This window comes from Hypanus sabinus, chromosome 1 (genome assembly GCF_030144855.1).
Source record: "Hypanus sabinus isolate sHypSab1 chromosome 1, sHypSab1.hap1, whole genome shotgun sequence".
Lineage (NCBI taxonomy): Eukaryota > Metazoa > Chordata > Chondrichthyes > Myliobatiformes > Dasyatidae > Hypanus > Hypanus sabinus.
This window is the reverse complement of record NC_082706.1, coordinates 115,132,944-115,158,201: the sequence shown is the minus strand read 5'-3', so window position 1 is coordinate 115,158,201 and position 25,258 is coordinate 115,132,944. Positions and strand designations below refer to the sequence as shown.

Here is a 25,258-nt window from a genome sequence, read left to right as displayed (position 1 = left end):
TAATTTAAAGTCCAATATCCTTGAAAGGAAAAGAAACTTGTTACTGAAGCAAAAGCACTAAAACCACCATTAGAACGTTGAATAAAATGCACAAATTGCTCATTTATTTGCTGTCAATTCAAAGACGAATTTATTTTTCAGGAGTGCACATGATCTTTCTGATGTGCTTAATTTTAAATATATTTTCCAACACGTTCCATGTAATATATTAATGTAAAATACAGCCTCCAACTCTCTGTTTGATAATTTCCTCTGATGATATAGATTTTCTTGATTCCTGCTGTTTGAAATGTAAATAAGAGAGTGTACTTATCATCATTATTCTGTAATCCTTCAACCAGTGAATCTCCCAGTTTTCTACATGGTCTCACACTTTAGTTTTAACATCAACTATTAATGGACAAGTTATAAAGTCACTCTGATTTAAACCTTTTCAACGTCTATCTGCAGAAGTTCCCATGAGCACCATCTCTGAAATTCTGGGAAAACGGGTACAACTTAAAGGACTGATTGGAAAACGAGCAGTAAAATGTCCTTACTGTGACTGCTATTTTCGGAAGAATGGCACTGACCTGCAGCGCCATATTTGGGCCCACGAAGGTATGAACAAGTGCATAGATAACTGTAACTTCATTTGGTATGTTTCCACCCCTAGCCCCATCCCCTCACTCCAGACACAACTTTTGCTGGCATATTATTCAACAAGTTCTCAGCTTCCATTTAACCAGAACTGGTCTACACAGTCAACATCAATAGAACCTAAGAAGAATTGGAAAATTATTAAGACTTTTATTTTTGCAGGGACATGTTTTTCTTGTTTAGAATTTTACTACTTTGTTAATTCTTAAGATAATTTGATTTCATAATATCTCCTCAATATATTTATAGAAATTTCCTTAAGTCTTTGATAACATGCTGAACCTTCTGAAACTCCTAACAAAGTAGAGCTGCTACTCTGCCTTCTTTGTGGTTGCATCAATGTATTGAGCCCAGGATAGATCCTCTGAGATGTTGACACCCAGGAATTTGAAGCTGCTCATCCGTTCCACCGCTGACATGAGTGAATTGATAAATGGTGTTTCAACTGAAATTAGCCACGCTGTTATGAGTGCAGAGATGTACTCAGTTTCTGCCGGCTGCATATGTCTAAGGAAGACAATCTCTGGCCCCTTCAAAAATGTATGAGACTGAGGTGCAAAGCCTCCTGTTTATGTGAATGCTGCGTAATATGTTACCCTGTTACAAATCAATACCACAAAATAACAGACAGTACACCATATGCAATTAAACGACACACACAAAATGCTGGTGGAACGCAGCAGGTCAGGCAGCATCTATAAGGAGAAGCACTGTCAACTGTCAACTGAAACCCTTCGTCAGGACCTGTGTTTGCAACTAAACGAGCTGTATAGTTCTTAATTTGACTAAAGGGTTAATAAAGTAAAACAACAAGAAAAGGGCCCATTTTAATAAAACAGTCTAACGTGCACGTTGGAGATCACGGTTTCCCTTCTGCTGGTCCTCCATCGATTTCCTCGGGCTTCGTCGACTCCCAGCCCCACTCCAAGTCCACTCCTTTCTGGTGTCTATGACCTCTCCTTTCTGGCATCTTCTCCTTCCACCTTCCACCGAACAAATGATGCTGATCACCTCAGTCTCAGGCACACCGCAAGAAAAAAGCACTCCCTTCACTGGATGGTGCACATTCCAAAACCCCCGTTATCTCTAGCCATAACCCAAACACTGCTGCTACAGAAAAACCATTACATTAGCAGTGAAACCTTTCCCAGGGTGTTACAGAGAGAGTAGAGCTGTTGTCTAAGCATATATCCTTAAGGTGCACTTGTGTAGAGGACATGTTGTTACCAATCCACACTGATCTTGGTCACTTAAGAAAGTTAATCAAGTAATTTATCTGCAAATTCGAAACTCCTCATTCCCAGAAGCATTCTAGCCATTTTTCCTGCCCCAGTCCAGTGCCATTACACTCCACCTCAAGTTCAGATTGGCTTATGTATTCCAGTGTTCTAAAAAAATTCAAAATAACCTTGCAAGGCACTCTGTCCCACCTAACAATACAATGTTGTTCAAGAAGGTGGTTCATTATTTCATTCCATAAGACCATAAGATTTAGGATCAGAAGCAGGCCATTCGGTCCATCAAGTCTGCTGTGCCATTCAATCATGGGTAGATCCAATTCTTTCAGTCATCCCCACTCCCCTACTTTCACTCCATACCTTTTAATGCCCTGGCTAATCAAGAACCTATCAATCTCTGCCGTAAACACACCCAATGACTTGGCCTCCACAGCGGATCGTGGCAACAAATTCCACAAATTTACCAGCCTCTGACTAAAGTCTAAAAGGACACCTTGCAACCTGGTCGTGCACTTTGGCCTAGAATACCCTGCCATGGGAAATAGCTTTGTCATATCTAATCTGTTCAGGCCTTTTAACATTCCGAATGTTTCTATGAGATCCCCCCTCATTCTCCTGAACTCCAGGGAATAAAGCCCAAGAGCTGCCAGACGTTCCTCATACAGTAACCCTTTCATTACTAGAATCATTCTCATGAATCTTCTCTGAACCCTCTCCAATGTCAGTATATCCTTTCTAAAATAAGGAGCCCAAAACTGCACACAATACTCCAAGTGTGGTCTCACGAGTGCCTTTTAGAGCCTCAACATTACATCCCTGTTCTTATATTCTATACCCCTAGAAATGAATGCCAGCATTGCATTTGCTTTACACACAAAATGCTGGTGGAACACAGCAAGCCAGGCAGCATCTGTAGGAAGAAGCACTGTTGACGTTTCAGGCTGAGACCCTTCGTCAGCACTAACTGAAAGAAAAGATAGTAAGAGATTTGAAAGTAAGAAGGGGAGGGGGAAATCCGAAATGATAGAAAAAGACAGGAGGGGGAGGGGTGAAGCTAAGAGCTGGAAAGGTGATTGGCGAAAGTGATACAGAGCTGGAGAAGGGAAAGGATCATGGGACGGGAGGCCTAGGGAGAAAGAAAGGGGAGGGGAGCACCAGAGGGAGATGGAGAACAGGCAAAGAGAGTGGGGGGAAAAAAGGAGGGGGAATAAATAAATCAGGGATGGGGTAAGAAGGGGAACAGAGGCATTAACAGAAGTTAGAGAAGTCAATGTTCATGCCATCAGGTTGGAGGCTACCCAGCCAATATATAAGGTGTTGTTCCTCCAACCTGACAGACTTGAATGCCACAGATCTAGTCTTCAGCAGACGACATACCTCCTGGTTCATTCTCGGCTTTTGGTTTAGGAAAGTACAGTAATCATTGTAGGCACACACTCATCCACAGAGGTTTTAATGAAGTTGGTAACAACTGCAGCATACTCATCCAGGTTTGAAGATGAATTACTGAATACTGGCCAGTCCACCAATTCAAAACAGTCCTGTAGGTGCTCCTGTGCTTCCCTTGTCCAAACCTTCTTGGTCCTCACTACTGGTGCTGCAGTCTTCAGTCTCTGCCTATACTCAGGAAGTAGAAGTACAGCCAGGTGATCAGACTTCCCGAAGTGAGGGCGTGGAGTAGCACGGTAGGCATTCTTGATGGTGGTGTAGCAATGTGTTGTGTCTCTGGTATTCCAAGTGATCTGTTGATGGTAATTGCATCGTGATTTTTTTCAGACTGCTTTAATCCTACTTGCTCTTATTGGAGTATAAAAATATTATGGAATATAAAACTTGTATTACTTGCTGTGTAACCAAAACTATGTAATCAGTTTGCTATGCATGTACCCAAGATGAAATGCTGGAAATATAGAAGACAATGGTGTGTTAATATATGTTAATGAGAGGTAGCTAAGAGACGTAGTCAGCTTTGAAGTTTGCTATTTGCTATGCATGTATCCAATTGAATGTAAAAAACAAGGGTGCAGTAATGAGAGGTAGCTAAGAGATGTTTTGCTTTGAACTTGTTTGCTGTGTAACCAAAACTATGTAGTCAGCCTTGATGTAGATTATGTAGTTTGAACTTGCTATTTGCTATGCATGTACCCAATTTAGTAGGAGAATGAAATCTTAAGAATGTAGAAGACAATGGTGTGTTGGTGAGAGACAGCTGGGAGATGTGGACTGGAACATGATTAAGTCAATGGGACGTACGTGTGAAACTGGACCAGGATTTTGCTATAAAAAATGCCGTGTCCGAGGATCGGTGGGCAATCAGTGACGAGCTCACTGATTGTCTCAGCTTTGATTTGCAAATTAAAGTTTAACCCTTCTTGAAGAATCTTCTGCGTCTCCTGGTCATTTGTGAGGCACGAAAAACCACGACACTCTCCACTCTATCACAAACTTTTGTCCTTTCTTCTTCTCCATGCTTTTCCTACATCTTGAAATAACATTTTCTCTCATTCCTACAATAGATCCTAAATCTGAAATGTTACCATTCTTCTCTACAGATGCTGCCTGATCTGTTGGGCATTTGCAGCGATTGTTGCTTTCCTTACAGATTTTAGATGTCTGCTGAAATACGAAGCAATAGTGATTTAATTAGGGAAAACAATTAATTGATGTTAAAAAAGCAACAGCAAAGATATCATCAATACCTAAGTGTAGTCCTTTTTTCATGTGATATGTGCATTAATATTTATGATTTACTTCACCTCCAGGACTGAAGCCCTTCAAATGTTCAATTTGTGAGTATGCCACACGTAGCAAGAGCAACCTGAGAGCCCACATGAATCGTCACAGCACTGAGAAAACCCACCTCTGCGACCTGTGCGGAAAGAAATTCAAATCCAAAGGCAGCCTTAAGAGTCATAAGCTGTTGCATACTGCTGATGGTGAGTAATACCATCCGGTGGAGCCTATTATTCCTGATAACTGTTACAGCAATAAAGGCAAGGGTATTGTGCTCAGATGCAGATTCTCAACCTGAAAATTCAACTGTCCTCTACAGGTGCTGCCCGGCCTACTGCAGCTCCTGCAGTAGTTTATTTTTTGCTCCAGATTTCAGCACCTGCAGTCTCCTGTGTCCCCTGTAAATGCAGGAATAAATATCTTCTTTAAGTAAAGACTTACCTAAAGTTGACAACAAAGGGGCAGCAGAAAAATACCAATTCCTTCCATATGCACTGAATATAAGAATGGAAGAAAAATGAGCAAGAAAGGGCTATCAGACCCCACTTTGCTTTCCCATCATTAATATCGTGGCTAGTCTGCTTTCTCAATGACATTTTCCTGAGCTACCAACATAATCTACGATTCTCTTAATGCTCAGAAATTGCTTAAATTCTGGAATGAACTCAGTGACTGAGCCTTCAGAGCAGTGAATGCTGAGGTTCACCACCTTCATAAGACATAGGAGCTGAATTAAGCCATTCAGCCCATTGAGTTGTTCCACCATTCCATCACCTAATAAACCCTAAAGAATGTTGTTCCACAGTCCTTAATAGCTCCTTGTTACGATAACCTTGCTATCTTTGGGATCAGTACAGTGAATCTTGGCTTGGCTTTGTTACAGGGAAGTACTTTTTTTATATCAGAAAGCAAAAGCTGAAAAACAGGTTGAGTCTCACCAAAGCCCTATGTAATTACAGTGAGATACCTTTACTTCCATACTCAGGTTCTTTCCTGATAAAAGCCAAAGTGCAGTTTGTCTTCCTGATTGCTATTGTGCCAGCACATTTGCCTTTAATATTAACTTTGTGCGAACATTCCTAGGTGCCCTTGAACAATGACAGCTCTCACCATTTAAAACAAAATACGGTGCTTTTTCACCATGAGGGATATTTTCACATTTTCCACATTATATTGCATTTGCTATATTCTTAATCCCGTGCTGGGCTTGTATGGATGCCTTTGACACCTCCATGCGTCCTCTTATCTATTTGCAATTTCAGGTTTACTCTCATAAGCAAACATGGAAAAAAGTACACATGGTCCTTTCAGATAATCCATTGATATATTGTGAATATTTATGGCCTAAGCATTAAGACATTCAGTCAGTGAATTCATTTAAAACAAGAATTGACACATATCTGGATATTAAGGCAATCAAGGGAAATAGGATTGTGCAGGAAAATGGCATCGAGGTAGAGTAATGGCCATGATTTCAGAAGGCTAAATTGTCCACTCCTGCTCCTACTATTCTGTTATCTTCATTTCTAATTTAGTTACTTTTATTTATTGACTAATTGATTTTGTCATGCTAATAGCAAAGTCAGCAATTATTATCCATAGCTAACAACTCAAGAGAGCACAGTGGTGAGCAATGTACTTGATTTGCAGTCATGTTTCATTCAAGTCCTCTCTCATTTTCCTAAATTATTGCAGATACAAGATTAGCCTAACCAACCTTAACTTATGTGGGAGCAAGTCCATCCCATGTACTAGTCTTCTGTACCTTTTCCAAATAACTTCCAATTCATTACCTTCCTTTTTTAAATAAGAAGCATTAGTGCAGAAAAGCAGCATTCATCGGGACTGTTACTACCCAGGTCATGCTCTCTTCTCACTGCTGCCATCAAGAAGGTACATGAGCCTCAGGATCCACTCCACCAGGATCAGGAACAGTTATTATCCCTCAACCATCAGGCTCCTGAACCAAAGGGGATAATTTCACTCACTTCCACTTGCCCCATCACTGAAATGTTCCCACGACCTAAGGACTCACTTTCAAGGGCTCTTCATCTAATGTTCTTGATGTTCATTGTTTATACATATATTTATTATTATTTCTTTCTTTATGTATTTGCACACTGGTTGAACACCCATTTGGTGCAGTCTTACATTGATTTTATTATGGTTATTATTCTGTTATGGATTTACTGTGAACGCCTGCAAGAAAGTAAATCCAAGAGTTGTATATGGTGACATATATGTACTTTGAAAATACATTTACTTTGAACTTTGAACTTGTACAGTATTCCAGAAGAGGTTAAAAGCTAGAGGACACCGGTTTACGATAGGAGGAGAAAGATATAAAAGGAACTCGAGCAGAAGGTGCTTATATCAAACATGTTGTCAGAGGAAGTGGTTGAGGAGGGTACAATAACAACACTGAAAAGACATTTGGACAGCTAGCAAGACAGGAGAGATGGGACTAGCCTAGATGGGCAACTTGGTTGGGATGGACAATGGGCCAAAGGGCCTGTTACTGTGTTGTACTACTCTGACTCTACTCTCAGTGGCCACCTTATTAGTTACCTCCTACAACTAATAAAGTGCCACTGAGTGTATGTTTGAGGTCTCCTGCTGCCGTGGCCCATCTACTTCAAGGATTGATGAGTTGTGTTTTCAGAAATGCTTTTCTGCTCACCACTCTTGTAATGCATGGTTATTTGAGTTACTGTAGTCTGTACTACAGTACTGACAGACTGCCTTCCTGTCAATCTGGCTATTTATCTTTGACCTCTTTCATTAATGAGCCATTTTTGCCAACAGAACTGCCGCTCACTGTATAATTCTACACACTATTCTCTGTAAACTCTACAGACAGTTATGCGTGAAAATCCCAGGAGATCAGCAGTTTCTGAGATACTCATATTACCCCGCCTGGCACCAACAATCATTCCACAGTCCCTGTTCTGATGTTTGGTCTAAGCAATAATGGAACCTTCGATAAGTTCCTACAGCAGGTTGCTTTGTTTTTTGGAGAAATAAACGTTTGGCAGAGCCTATGATTCATATGAAGATCATTTAGGGATGGAGGTTAACTCATGGGGACAAAGGATAGAAACAAAGCTATTAAAACAGAAGTTATCAACAAAACATGATAGGAAGGGATGGGCTGTGCAAATTTATGATTACAGCAGTAGATAAGCCTAAAGGTTACAGAACTGAAGACCATGACCCTGAATGTTCATAGCATTGAAATAAATCCAATGAACTGAGAGCCTGCATGCAACCCAAGTCCAGGCAAACAGGATGCAGAAGTGACTTGACTCTGAATAAGAAGTAATACAGGGAAGTAGTAGGAGTTGGAAACAGATCCCCAGAGCATAACTACAAGGACTATATTCAGTCAGAACAGGTTTTGAACCCCCTTTCTTTACCTTTGCTGAATCTATAGAAACTGCATCAGGAAACAAAGATAAGGCTTTGTGGTGTGTGTACGGATTAAACCAGATGATACTCGAAACACTCAGCAAGGATCAAAAATGTACAAATTTAATTACAAACACACGAAAATTATCAGATGCTGGAAATCCAAAACAACACACACAAAATGCTGGAGGAATTCAGTTGGTCAGACAGAATCTATGGAAAAGAATAAACAGTCATTGTTTCAGGCCCAGACCCTTCTTCAGGGCCCATTTAATTATTTCTCTTTCCACAAATGCTTCCTGGCTTGCTGAGTGTCTCCAGCCTCCTTTTTCATTTCAAGCTTCTAGCATATGCAGTTCTTTGATATTTAATTTTACTCTTTGCATGGACTTTATAAATGTTGTTCTGAAAAGATTTTGTAATTTGTTTGATGCCAATGTTTACATAATTACTGCTTTTGACTAAGACTCTATATATTATTTTGTATATTTTAAGATGAGCAACTGGGTGATCATGAGTAAGTCAACAATTGAGTTCATAATGGATAGAAAAAACTAGGGGGCCTGCTGGTTTTAACTGAAGTTCATAAGTCATGGCCACAGATCCAGGAAACACTTGATTTTTTCCTGGGAGTCCAAAGAAACTAATGCTTCACCGTAATAGGATCTTGATACCAAATAGATACCAAACGCACCTTGATATCAGATAGACAATGGCAAACCTGTTAACAAAGGATGTTGGATGCTTACCATATCAATTGAATCCTTTTCAAATATCATACTTATACTTCCCATCTTCCATTTTTGGGTGAGCTACTGGTCCAAGGTTCTGTGTTTGTGTTTCAGCTTTCTTTCCAATTGTCCTTACCCTTATCACAAGTAGATTATGTCTTTTGGGTAGCATTAGGTTTCCAGCTCAAGCAACTACTTATCTTTGATTTCTAAGTTAAATTGTAAACGATTTTAAAGTTTGACCTCAGTCCTCCACCTTCCACAAATTCTCGGCTTTTTCCTTTGTTCACAATACTGTTGGTCTCTATTACACGTCCGATGTGACGTACTATTACACATCTGATGTGATGTGCTGTATCTCATCAAACTCCGAACAGAATAAAGCTAGCTGCTTGCTGTGCCTAATTTGTGATTATATCAATGTGTTGACCCTAGGACTGATCCTCCAAGATGTGACAAAGGAACACTCTTAGCACTGTTGACCCCTCAATGAGGTCTGGTGTGTGTTCTCCCAACTTCCCCTTCCTGAAGTCCATAATCAATTCTTTGATACTCAATTCTTGCTGAAATTGAATATCAAAGTTCAAAATAAAATTTATTATCAGAGAACATACATATCACCACATACAACCCTAAGATTATTTTTCTGCAGACATACTTAGCAAATCTATAGAACAGTAATTGTAAACAGGATCAATGGACAACAAACTGTGCAAACACATTAAATGCATAAATAAATAGCATTAAATAATAATGCTATTATTACTTAAAGAGTCCTTAAAGTGAGATCATTGGTTGTGGAAACACCAGAAGTAAAATAAGTGTAGCTATTCCCTTTTATTCAAGAGCCTGATAGTTGAGGGGTAGTAACTGTTCTTGAACCTGGTGCTGCAGGTCCTGAGGCTCCTGTACCTTCTACCAGATGGCAGCCACAAGAAAAGAGGATGGCCATGGTGGTGAGGATCTTTGATGATGGATGCTGCTTTTCTACAACGTTTCATGTAGATGTGCTCAATGGTTGGGAGGGTTTTCTGAATTCACTTCCTTTGCAGGATTTTCTGCTCAAAATGTGTTGCAGCCAGACAGTACACATTCCACCACACACGTATAGAGGTTTGCCAAGATATGAGGGTGTTGTTGCGATAGCACTCAACCAGTCTAACTAACTCACTCCATATGTCTCCTCATTGTCATCTGATATTCTATCAACAACAGTAACTTCATTGGCAAATCTATAGATGATATTTGATCTTAGTCATGTGCTAAGCATATAACCTTAAGGTATACCTATGCTTTTTGTCAGTTAAGATATACTATTAGCATTCCACACTGCTTTGTTTATATTTTATTTGATTCTATATTTTATTCATCGCATCGTTAATTTGATCAATCTTAACTAAGATCCAGAGTGTCAGGTTGGTTAAATAAGCAATAAATATGTATTTTATTTCAATCTCCATTGTTTTCTTGCTTGCAGGTAAACAGTTTAAGTGTACAGTGTGTGACTACACCGCTGCCCAAAAACCAAACCTTCTTCGGCATATGGAGCAACATGCTGCCTTTAAGGTAAAGATTAATTATCTATAATAAGGATTAGGAATCTTAACCATGTAGATAATGATTGATTTTCACTATTTCAATTGAAGTCCATTTTTCAAAGTAATGCCATTATTCAGTAACACAAGAAATTCTGCAGATGCTGGAAATCTCACACAAAATGCTGGAGGAAATGTACAAACAGTCAACACTTCAGGCTGACTTTTCTTCAGAACTGAAAGGAGGGGAGAAGGCACCAGAATAAAAAAGATGTGGGGGGGGAAGGAAGATAGCTGGAAGGTAATAGGTGAAGCCAGGTGGGTAGCAAAGGTGAAGGGTTAGAGAGGAAAGAATCTGATAGGACAGGAGAGTGAGCCATATGAGAAAGCGAAGGAGGATGGGCACCAGAGGGGGCTGATAGGCAGCTGAGAAGTGGTAAGAGGCCACTGTGGGGAATGGAAGAAGAGAGAAGGGGAGGGAATCTTTTTTTCCAGAAGGAGAAATCAATGTTCGTGCCAACAGGTTGGTGGCTACCCAGACGGACTATAAGCTGGTTGCTGAGCGTGGCTTCATCATGGCTCAAGAAGAAGCAATGGACCAACATGTCAGAACAGGAATGGGAATCAGAATTAAAATGTTTGGCCACCAGGAAGCTCCACTTTTGGCGGATGGAGCAACGGTGTTCATCGAAGTGGTCCTTCAATTTATGAAGGGTCTCAGTAATGTAGAGGAGGTCACATTGGGAGCTGTGGGTACAATAGGTGACCACAGCAGCTTTGCAGTCGAAGTATTGCCTCACCTGGAAGGACAGTTTGGGACCCAGAATGGAGATGAGGGAGGAGATAAATGGACAGATGTAACACTTTGGTTGCTTGCAAGGGTAAGTGCTAGGAGGGAGATTAGTGGGGAGGGATAAATAGATAAGTATATCACAGAGGCAATGATTCCTGTGGAAAGTGGAGGCAAAGGGAAAGAAAGATGTGTTTAATGGCAAGATCCCTTTGGAGACAATGGAGGTTGTGGAGAATGATGTAATGAGGAAGCTGATGGGTTGGTAGATAAGGGTAAGAGGACCTCTATCACTATTAGGACGATGAGAAGATGGGGTGAGCGTGGATGTTTGGGAAATGGAGGAGATGCAGGTGAGGACAATGTCAATGGTGGAGGAAGGGAAACAGCATTCTTTGAAGGAGGACATCTCTGATATCCTGGAAATGAAAGACTCATCTTGGGAAAATATGCAGCAGAGATGAAAAAAGCTAAGAGAAAGGAATAGCATTTTTACAGGAAACATAGTGGGAAGAGGTATAGTCAAGATAGCCATGGGAACTGGTAGGCTTATAAAAAGGTGTTGGTTGACAGTTTGTCTCCAGAGACGAAGACAGAGTGATTGAGAAAGGGGAAAAAGGTATCAGAAATAGACCAGATGAATTTAAGGGCATGGTGGAAGCTGTAGAAAAAGTTAATGAAATCAGCATGGGTGCACGAAGCAGCACCAATGCTGTCATCAATGTAACAGAGGAAAAGTATGGAAACATTTCCAGAGAAGGGTTAGAACATGGATTGTTCTATGTAGCCAACAAAAAGCCAGGTGTAGATGGAGCTCAAGGCTACCCCTTGAGTGCAGTGGAAGTGGGAGGAGCTGAAAGAGAAATTGCTGAGGGTGAGGACCAGTTCTGCTGGACAGAGGAGGGTAGTTGTGATAGGGCAATGTCATTTTCCATATCTTCCGCCATCTTCAATGGAATCGTACCGCTAAACTCGTCCTTCCCTCCTCACCGCTCTCCACTTTCCACACATATTTGTCTCTACGTGACTCCCTTGTCCTCTTGTTCCTCCCCACTGATTTCCCTCCTTGGCCCAAACAGCCCTTCCAGATAAAGTGATGTTTCACCTGCAAGTCCATCACAATCATCCAGTGCTCATGTGTGGCCTCCTCCACACTGGTGAAACCCCATGTTGATTTGGGGGACTACTTTGCTGAGCATCTTCGCTCCACCTGCCACAACAGGTAGGACTTCTTGGCAGCCATCGATTTTAATTCTACTTCCCATTCCAGTTCCATGGCCTCCTCTACTGCCATGGTGAGGCCACTGTCAGGTTGGAGGAGCAAAACCTCAAGTTCCATTTGGGTAGCCTCCAACATGATGGCATGAACATTGATTTTTCTAATTGCTGGTAATTTCTCCCCCTCTTCCTTTTTTTTCCCATTTCCTATTCTGGCTCACATCTCATCCCTTCTCTTCTCACCTGCTCATCACCTCCCTCTGGTGCCCACCTCCTTGCCTTTCTCCTATGGTCCACTCTCCTCTTCTATCAGATACTTTCTTCTTCAGCCCTTTACCTTTTCCAATTATTATCTCCCAGCTCACCATCCCCTCTTCTCCCACCCATCCACCTTCCCCCTCAACTGACTTCACTTATCACCTGCAGGCGATTGTCCTTCCCCTCTTCCGATCTTCATAACCAGGCTTCAATTCCAGTCCTGATGCAGGGGTCAGCCCAAAACATTGAGTATTGATGCCATTCCATGGTTGCTGCCTGATGTGCTGAGTTCCTCCAACATTTTGTGTGTGTTGCCTAATTATTTAGTTCCTCCCCCTCTCCCAACCTATGCATAAGCATTGAATAGTTGCAGTGTATTTGACATGGAAGTGCACAGGACATCCTCAATATTTTTAGCAAGTAATTTCCCTTTTGCATTGTATTCATACTGATTTAGACACCATAGGCAGTTACAGATCCTGTTCCAGTTTGGTATATATTAGTGCTCTGAATTCTGCTTTTATAGCAGTTGCATCATATTACATGATGATTTGCCTTTCATTATCATTAGGCAGCTATTTCAATCGTGATTTCTGGAGCACTTGGTTTTGCTGACAATGATGCTACTATCGTTCTTTTGGAGATTTGATCATGGGGGCTAGTTGTTGCACTTGTGGCAATTACTTTCTAAATATTATCAGAATTACTGCAGGCTTTGTCAGAATGCAGTCCTTCCCAGGCCTTCGTTGTCAAAGTCAAGCTTATTGTCATATACACAAGTCCACGTCCAGGCATTGGTGTGATTTCCTTATGACTGTATCTAATTGTTGAGCCCAGGACAAGAATTGAAAACTGCTGACATTCTTGACCATCGAACTTCCAACACAGAGTAGTGCAAGTTCCCTTCCTTCCCCTTCCTCGAGTCAGCAGTCAGCTCTTTCATTTTGCTGATATTGACCGAGAAGCTATTGTTGTGGCACCACTAAACCAGGTGTCCTATCTCATTCTGTTAAGCTGACCCTTCACCATCTCTAATTCATCCAAACAGTAGATAGATACTTTATTGGTCTCAAGAAAATGATAGTGTCACAGTAGCATTGCAAGTGCACAGGTATACAAATATTAGAAGAGAAGTACGAAAGAAGTTACTTCCAACAGTTTAACAAGAGGAGGGTTATCCCTTCCCTAAGGTGATGGATAATTGACTCTATGGATGTGAGGAGAATTTGAAAATGGGATTAACATAGGGTTAGTGTAAGTGTGTGAATAGATAGTCTTCATGGGTTCAATGGGCTGTAGGGTTAGCTTCCATACTGTCTCTCAAAGTGGAAGCAAGTCATCCTCAGCCCTGAGAAACTGCCTTCATTGTTGCAGTAGGTGTTGCTGCCTCCTCTTACAGATCAGCTGGTGCTATGAGCCCAATGTTGGTTCTGTCTATTTTGAAAATGCAGGTGTTGTACCTGTCCCTGCCGTCAATACAAGAATTGCTATCCTTCCATGTTATTAAAAGATGTTGCCATTGTTTCAGTTGTTCATGTAGGTGTTATCTGTTGTTGAGCTAGCTGTTCCAGCTTCCTTTACTGTTGGTGCTAATATCAATTCTCTTCTTATTTTCCCAATTGTTGATGCAAATAATGATGTAATCTCAGTAGTCTGGTGTAAATGTTGCTTCTGTTTGCTGCTGGAGTAGATTTTGATGGTAATGTTTTCCTTATTTACTTCAGCCTTTCCGATGTGCACTCTGCCACTACTCCTGTAACATGGCTGGATCACTGAAGAGACATTACCACAAAAAGCACCCCAATGATGAATATGTCAATGCTGGGACTGGTGTGCTAGCTCAGGAGAGTGTGGCGCAACAAGGTATCAAGGGTTCAAAATACTGCATGTTGCTTAAAGAAACATTCATTACTGTAATATTTTTACATCGTGATGTAATTTTCAGTGTGACATCATCAGTGAAGGTTCTTTGTCCTGAAATGTTATCTCTATTTCTCTTTGCACAAGTGCAGCCTGACCCAATCAGTATTCTTGGTATTTCATGATTTTGTTTCAGCATACCACTTCTTGCTAACTATTACATAGAACATAAGATTACAGCACAGCAATAGGCCATTTGGCCCACAGCGTTGTGCTGAACTAACTGAAAAGAAAATCAGAAACACGCAAACACTAATCCCTCCTACCTACACCATGTCCCTATCCCTCCATCTTCCTTACATCCATGTGTCTATCTGAACACCTCCTAAAAGCCTCTAATGCATTTGCCTCTCCACCATACCAGGCAGTGCATCCCAAGCATCCACGACTCTGAGTAAAAAATTTACCCCGGCACCCCCTTGAGCCTACACCCCATCTCAACTACAATTAATGCTCTCTGGTATTGGACATTACATCCCTGGGAAACAGATACTCTGTCCACTCTATCTATGCCTCTCATAAACTTATAAACCTCTATTAGGTCTCCCCTCAACCTCCGACACTCCAGAGAAAACACCCCAAGTTTATCCAGCCTGTGCCCTCTAAACCAGGTGGCATCCTGGTGACCTCATCTGTACCTTCCCCAAAGCCTCAACACCCTTCCTATAGTGGGGCAACTAGAACTGTATGCAATAATCCAGATGTGACCTAACCAGAATTTTATAAAGTTGCAACACAAATCTTCCTTCCTGGCAATCGCTGATCAGATTTTGTACTTCTATCCATTCTGGTTGTCTTCCATGCTAACTTGTAGTTAGCAACATCAGAATTTAAAAAGCAAATGGGCCTGTCAGGACTTTCTGCAGAGCTTAACATCCCTCTGGTTAATAGGTAACTGTCAAGGGCCAATAAAAAGAGATTAAACCAATAAAAAGGAGAAGTTTTTGTGTGAGGCTTGACACTAGCACCTGGGTAGTGTGAGAGATGACAGAGTTAGAGTGGGAGCCGAGGTTCTGGCTCAAGGTGCTTTGGTAAGAGAAGTGGAGGCCTGGTGGAGGTTTCTGTCTCTTTCTTTATTAGTGCCTGGCTAGAGTTGTGAGAGTGGATCCCAGGGCAGTGAGTGGTGTGCTGCTTTTGTGTGAGATTTGGGCAACCACCAGTCTTTTTGATTGCTACATCTGCAAGAACAGCATCCGGGTGCAACCCTCTACAGGTCGTGTTAGAGTTCTGGAGCTGGGTGACCTGTGGCTCATTTGGGAGATTAATCAGTTGATAGATAGGAGCTACAGAGAGGCAGTTACACTTGTGTTGCAGGAGGCAGGTTGCTAGGTGACTGTCAGGAGAGGGAAAGAATAGCAGACAGTGTAGAGAACTCCTGTGGCAATTGCATAGAAATCATAGAAAGAAAATCATAGAAAAAACCTACAGCACAATATAGGCCCTTCAGCCCACAAAGTTGTGCTGAACATGTCCCTACCTTAGAAATTACTAGGTTTACCCATAGCCCTCTATTTTTCTAAGCTCCATGTACCTATCCAGAAGTCTCTTAAAAGACCCTATCGTATCCGCCTCCATCACAGTTGCTGGCAGCCCATTTCACACACTCACCACTCTCTGCGTAGAAAACTTACCCCTGACATCTCCTCTGTACCTGCTCTCCAGCACCTCAAATCTGTGTCCTCGTATGGCAACCATTTCAGCCCTGGGAAAAAGCCTCTGACTATCCACATGATCAATGCCTCTCATCATCTTATATACAAGATGATCTTCCCTCAATCAGAAGCATCGTCTTGGGTACTGGTCCGGGGGACAAACTACCAAGGGAAAGCTGCAGCAACTCCAGCTCAGAAGGGAAAGGAGTGAGAAGAGCAGAGTGATGATGATAGGAGATTCAGTTGTTAGGGTACAGACAGGAGATTTTTTGGACATGAAAGATACGTGATGATGTATTGCATCTCAAGTGCTAACATCAGGGACATCTTGGATCAGGACCACAGCATTCTGAAGAGCGGAGATGAGCAGTCAGAAGTTGTGATACATATTCTTACTGATGACGTAGGTAGGAAAAGCAATGAGGTCCTGAAGTGCGAATATAGGGCATTAGGTAGGACGCTAAAATGGCTGCCTCAGGTGTGGCATCTCAAGGGTGATGCCTGTGCCAAGCACCAGTGAGGGTAAGGATAGGATGATATGGCAGATGAAGGTGTGGCTGAAGAATTGGTGCAGCTGGGCAGCATTTAAGATTTGTGGGTCATGGGGGCTCTTCTGGGGAAAGTATGACCTGTACAAAAAGGATGGGTTACACCTAAACTAAAGAGGAACCAGGATCCTTGTAGGTAGGTTTGCTAAAGATGTTGGGGAGGTTTTAAAGTAGGTTGACCTGGGTTTGGAACCGGAGTGACAGGTTGGAGGATGGAGTAGTTGGTGTAAAGGTAGATGCAACATGTAGACACACGTAGAGAGTCTGTGGGGATGGATAGGCAGTGGGGAGAATATATTTGCACTCAGTTGGATGGGTTGAAATGTGTCTATTTTAGTGCAAGAAGTCTCAGGAACCAGATGATGAACTTAGAGCATGGATCAGTACATGGGACTACAACATTCTGGCCATTCTGGCTGTCACAAGGAGAGGATGGCTGCTGGACGTCCCTGGCTCTAGATGTTTCAAAAGCACAGGGAGAGAGGTAAAAGAGGTAGAGGAGAGGCAATGCAAATCAGCGGTAGTATCACAACTACAGAAAGGGAACATGTTGTGGAGGCATCATCCACTGAGTGGGTGTGGATGGAAGTCAGAAACAAGAAGGGAACAAACACTTTTGGGAGTTTTCTATAGAATCCCGAGTAGTAACAAATTCCAGGAAAGTGCAGAAATACCAGGGTGGTTGTTGTGGGTAACTTCGACCTCTCTAGCATTGTTTGGCACCTCCTTACTGCAGAAGTTCTAGAGTGGCAGAATTTATTAGGTATGTCCAGGAAGAAGTCCTGACACATTATGTGGACAGGCTGACTAGAGAAGAGTACTAGTGGATCGAGTACGAAGCAATGAACCGAGTCAAAGGATGGATCTCTTAATGTGTGACATTTGGGAGACAATATAGAAAAGTAATTATTTTTTTGGGGGGGAGGGTGAATTATGATGTGATTGGACAAGAATTTAGGAGCATAAATTGGGAACAGGTATACTTGGAAAATGCACGTTGGGCATGTTTATAAGTTAAGTATTTAAAGTAAATTTATTACCAAAGTACATCTATGGCACCATATACAAACCCGAGATTTGTTTTCTTGTGAGCATAATCAGTAAATCCAAGAATCATGAAGGACCACATCCAGCAGGGCAGTCAAACAGCCAGTGTGCAAAAGACAACAAACTGTGCAAATACAAAAGAGAAAGTATTAGTAATATCCCCCCCGGTTCAAGAATCCAATGGTTGAGGGGAATTAACTATTCCTGAACCTGGTAGTGTGAGTCTTGAGACTCCTGCACCTTCTTCCTAATGACAGTGGCAAGAAGAGAGCATGACCTGGGTGCTCAGGTCCCTGATGATGAATGCTGCTTTCCTCCAACGCTTCATGAAGATGAACACAGTGGAGGGGAGGGCTTTATCCACTACTTTTTGTAGCATTTTCTGTTCAAAGGCCTTGGTGTCTCCATACCAGGATACATGATACTGTCTACCACGCATCTATAGAAGTTTGTCGAAGTATTAGCTGTCATGCCGAATCTTCACGAACTTCTAAGGAAGTAGAGGTACTGCCGTGCCTCTTTCATAATTGCACTTACATGCTGGACCCAGGACAGTTCCTCTGAAATGATAACACTGAGGAACTTAAAGTTGCTGACCCTCTCCACTTTTGGCACCCTGATGAGGACTGGCTCACGGACCTCAGATCTCCTCCTCCTGAAGTCAATAATCAGCTCTTGGTTGAGCTGACATTGAGTGAGAGGTTGTTGTGGCCCCACTCACCCAGATTTTCAGTCTCTCTCCTATATGCTGATTCATCACTACTTTTGATTCAGCTAATGACAATGTGGAACTTGTTTAAGGAGCACTTCCATGGGGCCCTGGTTTGGTTTGTCCAACTAAAGAAGGTGGAGGGAAGGAACAATGGTTGACAAGAGATGTAGAACATGTAGCCAAGAGGAAGAAAGAAATATACTTAAGGTTTAAGATATTAATTTCCAGATAGCAATTTCTCCCAGTTCTTTGTTCTGTTTCCTCTCTCAATCAATAATGTCAAGAGCATTTATTTCATTGTTGCTGAAGGCAAGTTATATTTACAGTCCAAAAGTAATTCACTTTCTCAGAACTCTTTTTTAGTGTGTCTTATAATTTTTGAAGAACACAATGTTGTGCCAAAGTTTTAACCTAGTCCAAGATCATTGTAACCTCTCCCTCACTCCCACACAGCGCTCCATTTCTCTATTATTCTTGTGCCTACCTAAGAATCTCTTAAGTGTCCCGACCACCAGCCATGGCAGTGTGTTCCATGCACTTACCACACTTTGTGTTTAAAAAAGAACTCCCTCAAACATACCCACACAGCAGGACAGGCAGCATCTAAAGAAAAGAGTACAGTTGACATTTCGGGCCAAGACCCTTCATCAGGACCCTTTCAGATTAGCCGGTTCTACCATGAGAAAAGGTGCTCACTGTCCACTCTACCTAGGCCTCTCATCATCCAATGCATGTGACAGTAGTAAACCAAGTTGCCAATTTTCATGGTTTTTAAACTTACTCATCATACCTCTTACCCTCAATGCATATAATAAACAGCAATACTGTTCCTATTTCTGATCTACCCCACGTTGTTTCTGATGATAGTTCATTAGCCTGAAATAGCAACAGCTCCTCTTTCTTTTGCACACTTTCAGAAAGTTTTAGTCTGAAATTTAAAAATTTTTTATTTGGCTTCACCTCTCCATATCCCTGTAAATTGTGTCATTTTACAGTTTTACTGTTGAATATGTTATCTTTCCACATATCAGCAGCTTTAACTCTGAGGGGATTGCATTCCAATTAAAGAAAGCTAACTTGTTTTGAGGTGGCTGAATTTAACAGTAATATGTCAACCAGTGCTCAAAAAAGCAGACTGAATAATTGGCCTGGAAGACTGTTTTAAATATGAATTGTAACAGAAGCTGCTTCTGTGTTCGATCTGATGAGCTCTGTGAGAAGGGACATAGCTCACGGAATTGCCAGCAGTTTATCTTCAATGCAAGCGTCCTGCCATGCATTTGAAGTGCTAATGATTTCTCCTTCAGATATGAGAATCCTGCTGTGCACATCATTCGTGTTCTGATTTATTTCCAGTTTACAGCACTTGTTTTGCTTTTAACTTTCTTATTCTTTGGAATTGTCATTTTAGTTCCTTGGAGATGAAAAGCTGTCATGTCTCCTGCAATCAAGATAATACGGTTTACCATCAATGAGATGCACCACTAGATTAGCTACTGTACATAAGTACTGTGGCTCACCCAAAATCCTTATCGTCATCTGAAAGGCACTAGTCATAGTTTTTTAGGGAATACTTCCTTCTTGCTTGATGAGTTGAGCTCCAACACCAGTTAAGGAGGACAAAGCAGCCCACTTGATAAGTACCCCATTTATGACTCTAAACGTTTACTCCCTCCACCTGTTGTGCACAGTGGCTGCAATGAGTAGCACCTGCAAAATGCAACACAGTTATTTGCCACGGCTAACCCATTAACACTCCTCAGAACTTCAAGAAGTGCAAGGGTAGCAGACACACGGGAACATAACTACCTCCAGTTACTTTTCATGTCACAACATCTTGACTTGGGAATGCTTTGCCAGCCCTTCCTTGTCACTGGTCTAAGTTTCTCATCGGCATTGATGTGGGAGTTCCTCCACAATATTATTCCTTCAATGCCCAAGTAACACGTGAGCCATTGAATGAATACAATAAAGCTTCCTTGACTGGTTTCAGGGATGGCAGCTTTGGCATATGAGGAGAGCTTGTATAGTTATAACCTGAATTCTCTAGAACTTTGGAATAATGACAGATCAGCTCATTGAGACTTCACAACGCCAAATCCGCTTAAGATGCTAAGAACGTAGAGGCACCAGCATGCTTTCTGAACCAACAGCATGATTGCATCTACATTCTGAGCCTAGAACAGGTCATCCAAGGTGATAACACTCAGGAATTAAAGGGTCTCCGCCACTGACTCACCACAGAGAACTACCACGTGGTCTCCCTGCTCCTCCTTTCTGAAGCCAGTGATTAACTCCTTAATTTTGTTCATGTTGAGCAAATGGCACCACTCAACTAGATGCCTTATTTGACTCATGTACGCTAACTTGGCCAACAACAGTGGGGTCATTGATGAATTTATATACAGGTATGGCATAAAGAGTTAGAACAGGGGGCTGAGCATGCAGCTGGATTGATGATCAGTGAAGTACTGACTGAGATCTGATGATCAGCAAGTTAAGGACCCAGTTACAAAGTGAGGTAAGAGTCCAGGACTTAGAGCTTGGCGAAAAGATTGCAGGAGATGTTGAATGTAGTTAATGAACAGCATGCATATGTATTACTGTTCATAGAGAGCTGTTTTCCTGTAAGATGGTGCCAGAGAGAGGTGATATTATATAGGCACAAAACTTTATATTTATGTTCTGAACGTTTAAACCTCAAATCTGCAGCCAGAAATATTACAGAGCTTTATAAATGCAAAGCAGGCTCAAAAGGCAGGCTAGCCTACTTCTTGTACATGACCTTATGAAGCTATTTAATTTATCTGAAAGCTTATCATATACTTCTGGAGAAAGAAATCTGTTGTCCTTTCTTGATTTCACCTATATATAGCTCAGTTCCACACTCCAGGTTAACTTTGAACAAAATTATAATTTGAAGAATAGTTAAATCACTGGCAGAAAAAAAGAGCATTGCCCTTTACTGTTTTTTGAGAGTCATATATATGGTATTATCAATCTGATCTCTCAATTTCATATAAAATAGTTATTCAGAATTAACTGCTGATACCACTCCAAACCTGTAAACAAAATAAATAATTTGAAAAAAGTACTGACAACCAGCAAGATTTACATGCTGATTTTCACTTGTTAGATTTCTATGTCATGTCGTATTTCCATCTTCACAAGTCTTCTATAAAGTATTGTCAAGCTGACCTTCCAACGTGAGTGTCTGCTCTTCCCCCTTCCGAGGAACAATTGAACTGCTGAATATGGATGGAAATGCAAGGCAGTTGAGATGGGAAATTATTTCTAGCTGTGAACCCTGAATTCCTGCAGAATCTAGCTAAACTTTATGTAACCAGCAATATATTGTTTCTTAAATACTATCAACTCTTACAGTTAATTCTATATTCTAAACAGGGGAATGTCCAAAAATCAGAGGTGCAAAGAGATTGGGGAGACCATGTGCAGGACTCCTAAAGGTTAACTTGCAGGTTGAGTCAGTGGAAAGGTAGGCAAATGCAATGTTAGCATTCATTCCAAGAGCACTAGAATATAAAAGCAAGGATGTAATGCTGAGATTGCTCAGACCACACTTGGAGTAAGCAGTGTTGGACTCCTTATCGAAGAAAAGACGTGAAGGCATTGGAGAGGGTCCAGAGGAGGTTCATGAGAATGCTTCCAGGATTGAAAGTGTTAATGTATGAGAAGCATTTGATTGCTCTGGGCTTGTACGAGCTGGAATTTAGAAGAATGAGGGGGATCTCAATGAAACCTATCAAATATTGAGAGGCCTGAGTAGAGTGGATGTGGGAAGAATGTTCCCCATAGTAGGTGAATCTAAGACCTGGGGGCACAGCCTCAGAATAGAGGAACTTACATTTAGAACCAAGAGAAGATGGAATTTCTTTAGCCAGTTGGTGGTGAATCTGTGGAATGCATTGTCATAGATGGCTGTGGAGGCCAAGTTATTGGATATATTTAAAGTGGAGGTTAAGTGGAGGTCAAAGGTTATGGGGAGAAGTCAAGAGAATGGGGTTGAGAGGGTTAATAAATCAGACTCAATGAGCTGAATGGCCTAATTCTGCTCTTACATCTTATGGTCTTAATTTTCAGAAATTTTTCACATTAAATTAGCATTTAATTCTCAGTTATTCTGAATATAATATTGAAAGTCACTGATCATTGAAGTCAGGATGCACAAAACTGGTTAATGATACTTTGAAGTTTCAAAAATAGCTGGATTATTAGAAGATTTTTTAAAAAGAAAATTAATTTACTCTCTCTTATAAGGTGGTGTAAAGTGTCCGGTCTGCAGTTTTGTTTATGGTACCAAATGGGAGCTGAACAGACACCTGAAAAACAAACATGGATTGAAGATTGTGGGCAGCATAGAAGGAGAAGCCATAGAACAGGTACTTACTTACCTCTCCTCTGAAGATGCTAGATCTTACTTGGTTCTTGTGCTTGATTGAGTTTGAACCTTAGTCATCTCATCAGAAGACCACAGTCAGTCTGGATTGGAAATAATTTCTCCTCCTTGCTAACAATCGAGACAAGCGCACCTCAAGGGTATATGCTTAACCTACTGTTCTACTCTCACTACACTCGTGATTGTATGACTAGGTACAACTCATTCATCATTTGTAAATTTGCCAATAGCACATCCATTGTTGGCAGAATCTCAGGTGATGATGAGGAGGCATACAGGAGTGCGATGGATTGGTTGGTTGATTGGTGTCACAACATCTACCTTGCACTCAATGTCAGAAACACCGAGGAACTGATTGTGGACTTCAAAACGGGGAAGTCGGGGAACACGTACCAATCTACATTGAGGGTTCAGCAATGGAAAGGGTGAGTAGCTTCAAGTTCCTGTGTGTCAACACCTCTGAAGACCTATTCTGGGCCTAACATATTGATGCAATTACGAAGAAGGCATGTCAAAAGCTATATTTCATTAGGAGTCTGAGGAGATTTGGTATGTTACCAAAGACTCTAGCAAATTTCTACAGATGTATTGTAGACTGCATTTGGACCAGTTGTACGACTGTCTAGTATGAAAGTGCCAAGGCACTGGATCAGATAAAGCTGCAGACGGTTGTAAACACAACTAGCTCCTTCATCAACACTAGCCTCCCCACCATCGAGGACATCTTCAAAAGGCAGTGCTTCATGAAGAAGGCATCCAAGTTTAAGGGTTCTCACCATCCAGGACATGCTCATTACTACCATCAGGGAGGAGATACAGGAGCCTGAAGACACACATTCAACATTTTAAGAACAGGTTCTTTCCTGCCACCACCAGCTTTCTAAATGGACCTTTAACCCATGAACATCACCTTACTTTTTGTTCTCTTTTTGCACTACCTATTTACTTTTTATATTTCTCAGTGTAACTTGTAGTACCTTTTACATATAGTACTCTAATGTTCTTGCAAAACAAGATTTAGTAACATATGACAGTGATAGCAATGCCGGTTCTGATTCTGTCATAGAATAGAGTTCCTTACCTATTTTTTCTTGTATTTGGTATTGCTGGTAAAACCAGCTTCCTGAACCACTGCACTCTTCTGATGAAGGTATTTTCTTAAGGATATTGTGAAGAGAGTTCTAAAGTTCATTCCAGTCAATAATGAAGAATTAGTAATATATTTCCAAGCCAGATTGGTGTATAACTTGAGGACAAGCCTGCAGGTAGTGACATTCCTTTTCTCCCAAGCCATTCTCCTTCTTAGTGGTAGAAGTTATTGGCTTTGGAAGTGTTTTATGAGGAGTTTATGTTAGTAAATGCAATACAGTTTTAAACAGTACGTAGTGCATCCAGTCCTCTGCATTATAGTGGAGGGAATAAAAAACAGAATAGACTTCCATTCATATACCTGCTCAACTATGAGTAGGATTGTAGCTTTTACTTCAGTACAACTTTCATAAACTAACTCTTTTATTCCCTAAATATCCAAAAGTCTACCAAGCTCTGTCTTGAACATATGTAACAACAGGACCTCCATAGGCCCCTTGGTTGAAAATTCCAGAATTTCTCTGCCCTTCGGGTGAATGGGTTGGGGTGACTCGGTTAGTAAAAAATGAAATCAAATCCTTAGAAAGAAGTAACATAGGATTGGCAGAATTCTTGTGAGTAGAGTTAAGAAACTGCAAGGGCAAAAAGACGCTGATGGGAATTGTGTACAGGTCTCCAAACAGTGGCTAGGATGTGGTCATCATCATAACTTGCCACACCAGACAGCCAGCCACTCTAGTGTTATTTAGTTGATGTTGAGCAGGTCAGTGGCAGCTAAATCAGCTGAGAGTGGGCAGTTGCGCAGAACATGTTCAATGTTCTACACCCTTTCATCAGAGGCGCCAGAATACAGTTACTGTTTACAATGGAAGATAGAAAAGGCATGTAAAAAGGGTAATTTTATGCTTCTCATGGAAGATTTCTTTTCTTTTTCAATATGCATGTAGAGGAAAATCAGATTGGTGCTGGATCCCAAGAGAAGGAATTTGTAGAATGCTATGAGATGGCTTTTTAGAGCAGCTTGTGGTTGAGCCCAGTAGGGGAACAGCAATTCTGGATTGAGTGTTGTGTAATGAACTAGATTTGATTAGGAATCTGAAAATAAAAGAATCCTTAGGAAACAGTGATCATAATATGATAGAATTCACCCTGTAGTTTGTGAGGGAGAAGCTAAAATCTCTTCACCTTTGCCCTAAATCTATATCCTCTAGTTTTATCTACCTTTGAAAAGGGTAGAAGTCTCTTGCAGTCTAGCCTGTCTATTACTCTCATAATTTTATCTACCTCAATCATGTCCCCTCCACTCCAAGGAAAACAGGACTA

The 25,258-nt window shown here is 41.2% G+C and overlaps 1 protein-coding gene and 1 long non-coding RNA gene across 6 annotated transcripts in view; one reads left to right on the top strand and one right to left on the bottom strand.

Annotated features, from left to right (window-relative positions):
• The window catches only part of LOC132396921 (zinc finger protein ZFAT-like), a 116,555-nt gene that overhangs the window by 78,147 nt on the left and 13,150 nt on the right, over positions 1 to 25,258 (top strand). For all 4 annotated transcript variants that reach the window (XM_059975029.1, XM_059975043.1, XM_059975038.1 and 1 more), the window contains exons 9-13: positions 451 to 600; positions 4,640 to 4,813; positions 10,227 to 10,315; positions 14,275 to 14,413; positions 22,708 to 22,829. In XM_059975029.1, the coding sequence (XP_059831012.1) occupies positions 451 to 600; positions 4,640 to 4,813; positions 10,227 to 10,315; positions 14,275 to 14,413; positions 22,708 to 22,829 (674 nt within the window). The remainder of the gene's footprint in view (positions 1 to 450; positions 601 to 4,639; positions 4,814 to 10,226; positions 10,316 to 14,274; positions 14,414 to 22,707; positions 22,830 to 25,258) is intronic.
• On the bottom strand, positions 646 to 24,004 carry LOC132396953 (uncharacterized). Of its 2 annotated transcripts, none has more exons than XR_009513196.1 (3): positions 23,928 to 24,004; positions 17,741 to 20,139; positions 646 to 3,619 (listed from the first exon to the last, which is right to left on the bottom strand). It is a non-coding gene; the product is annotated as an uncharacterized LOC132396953 (long non-coding RNA). The 2 variants fall into 2 exon arrangements; XR_009513192.1 differs by having other exon boundaries at positions 17,741 to 17,841; positions 23,928 to 23,992.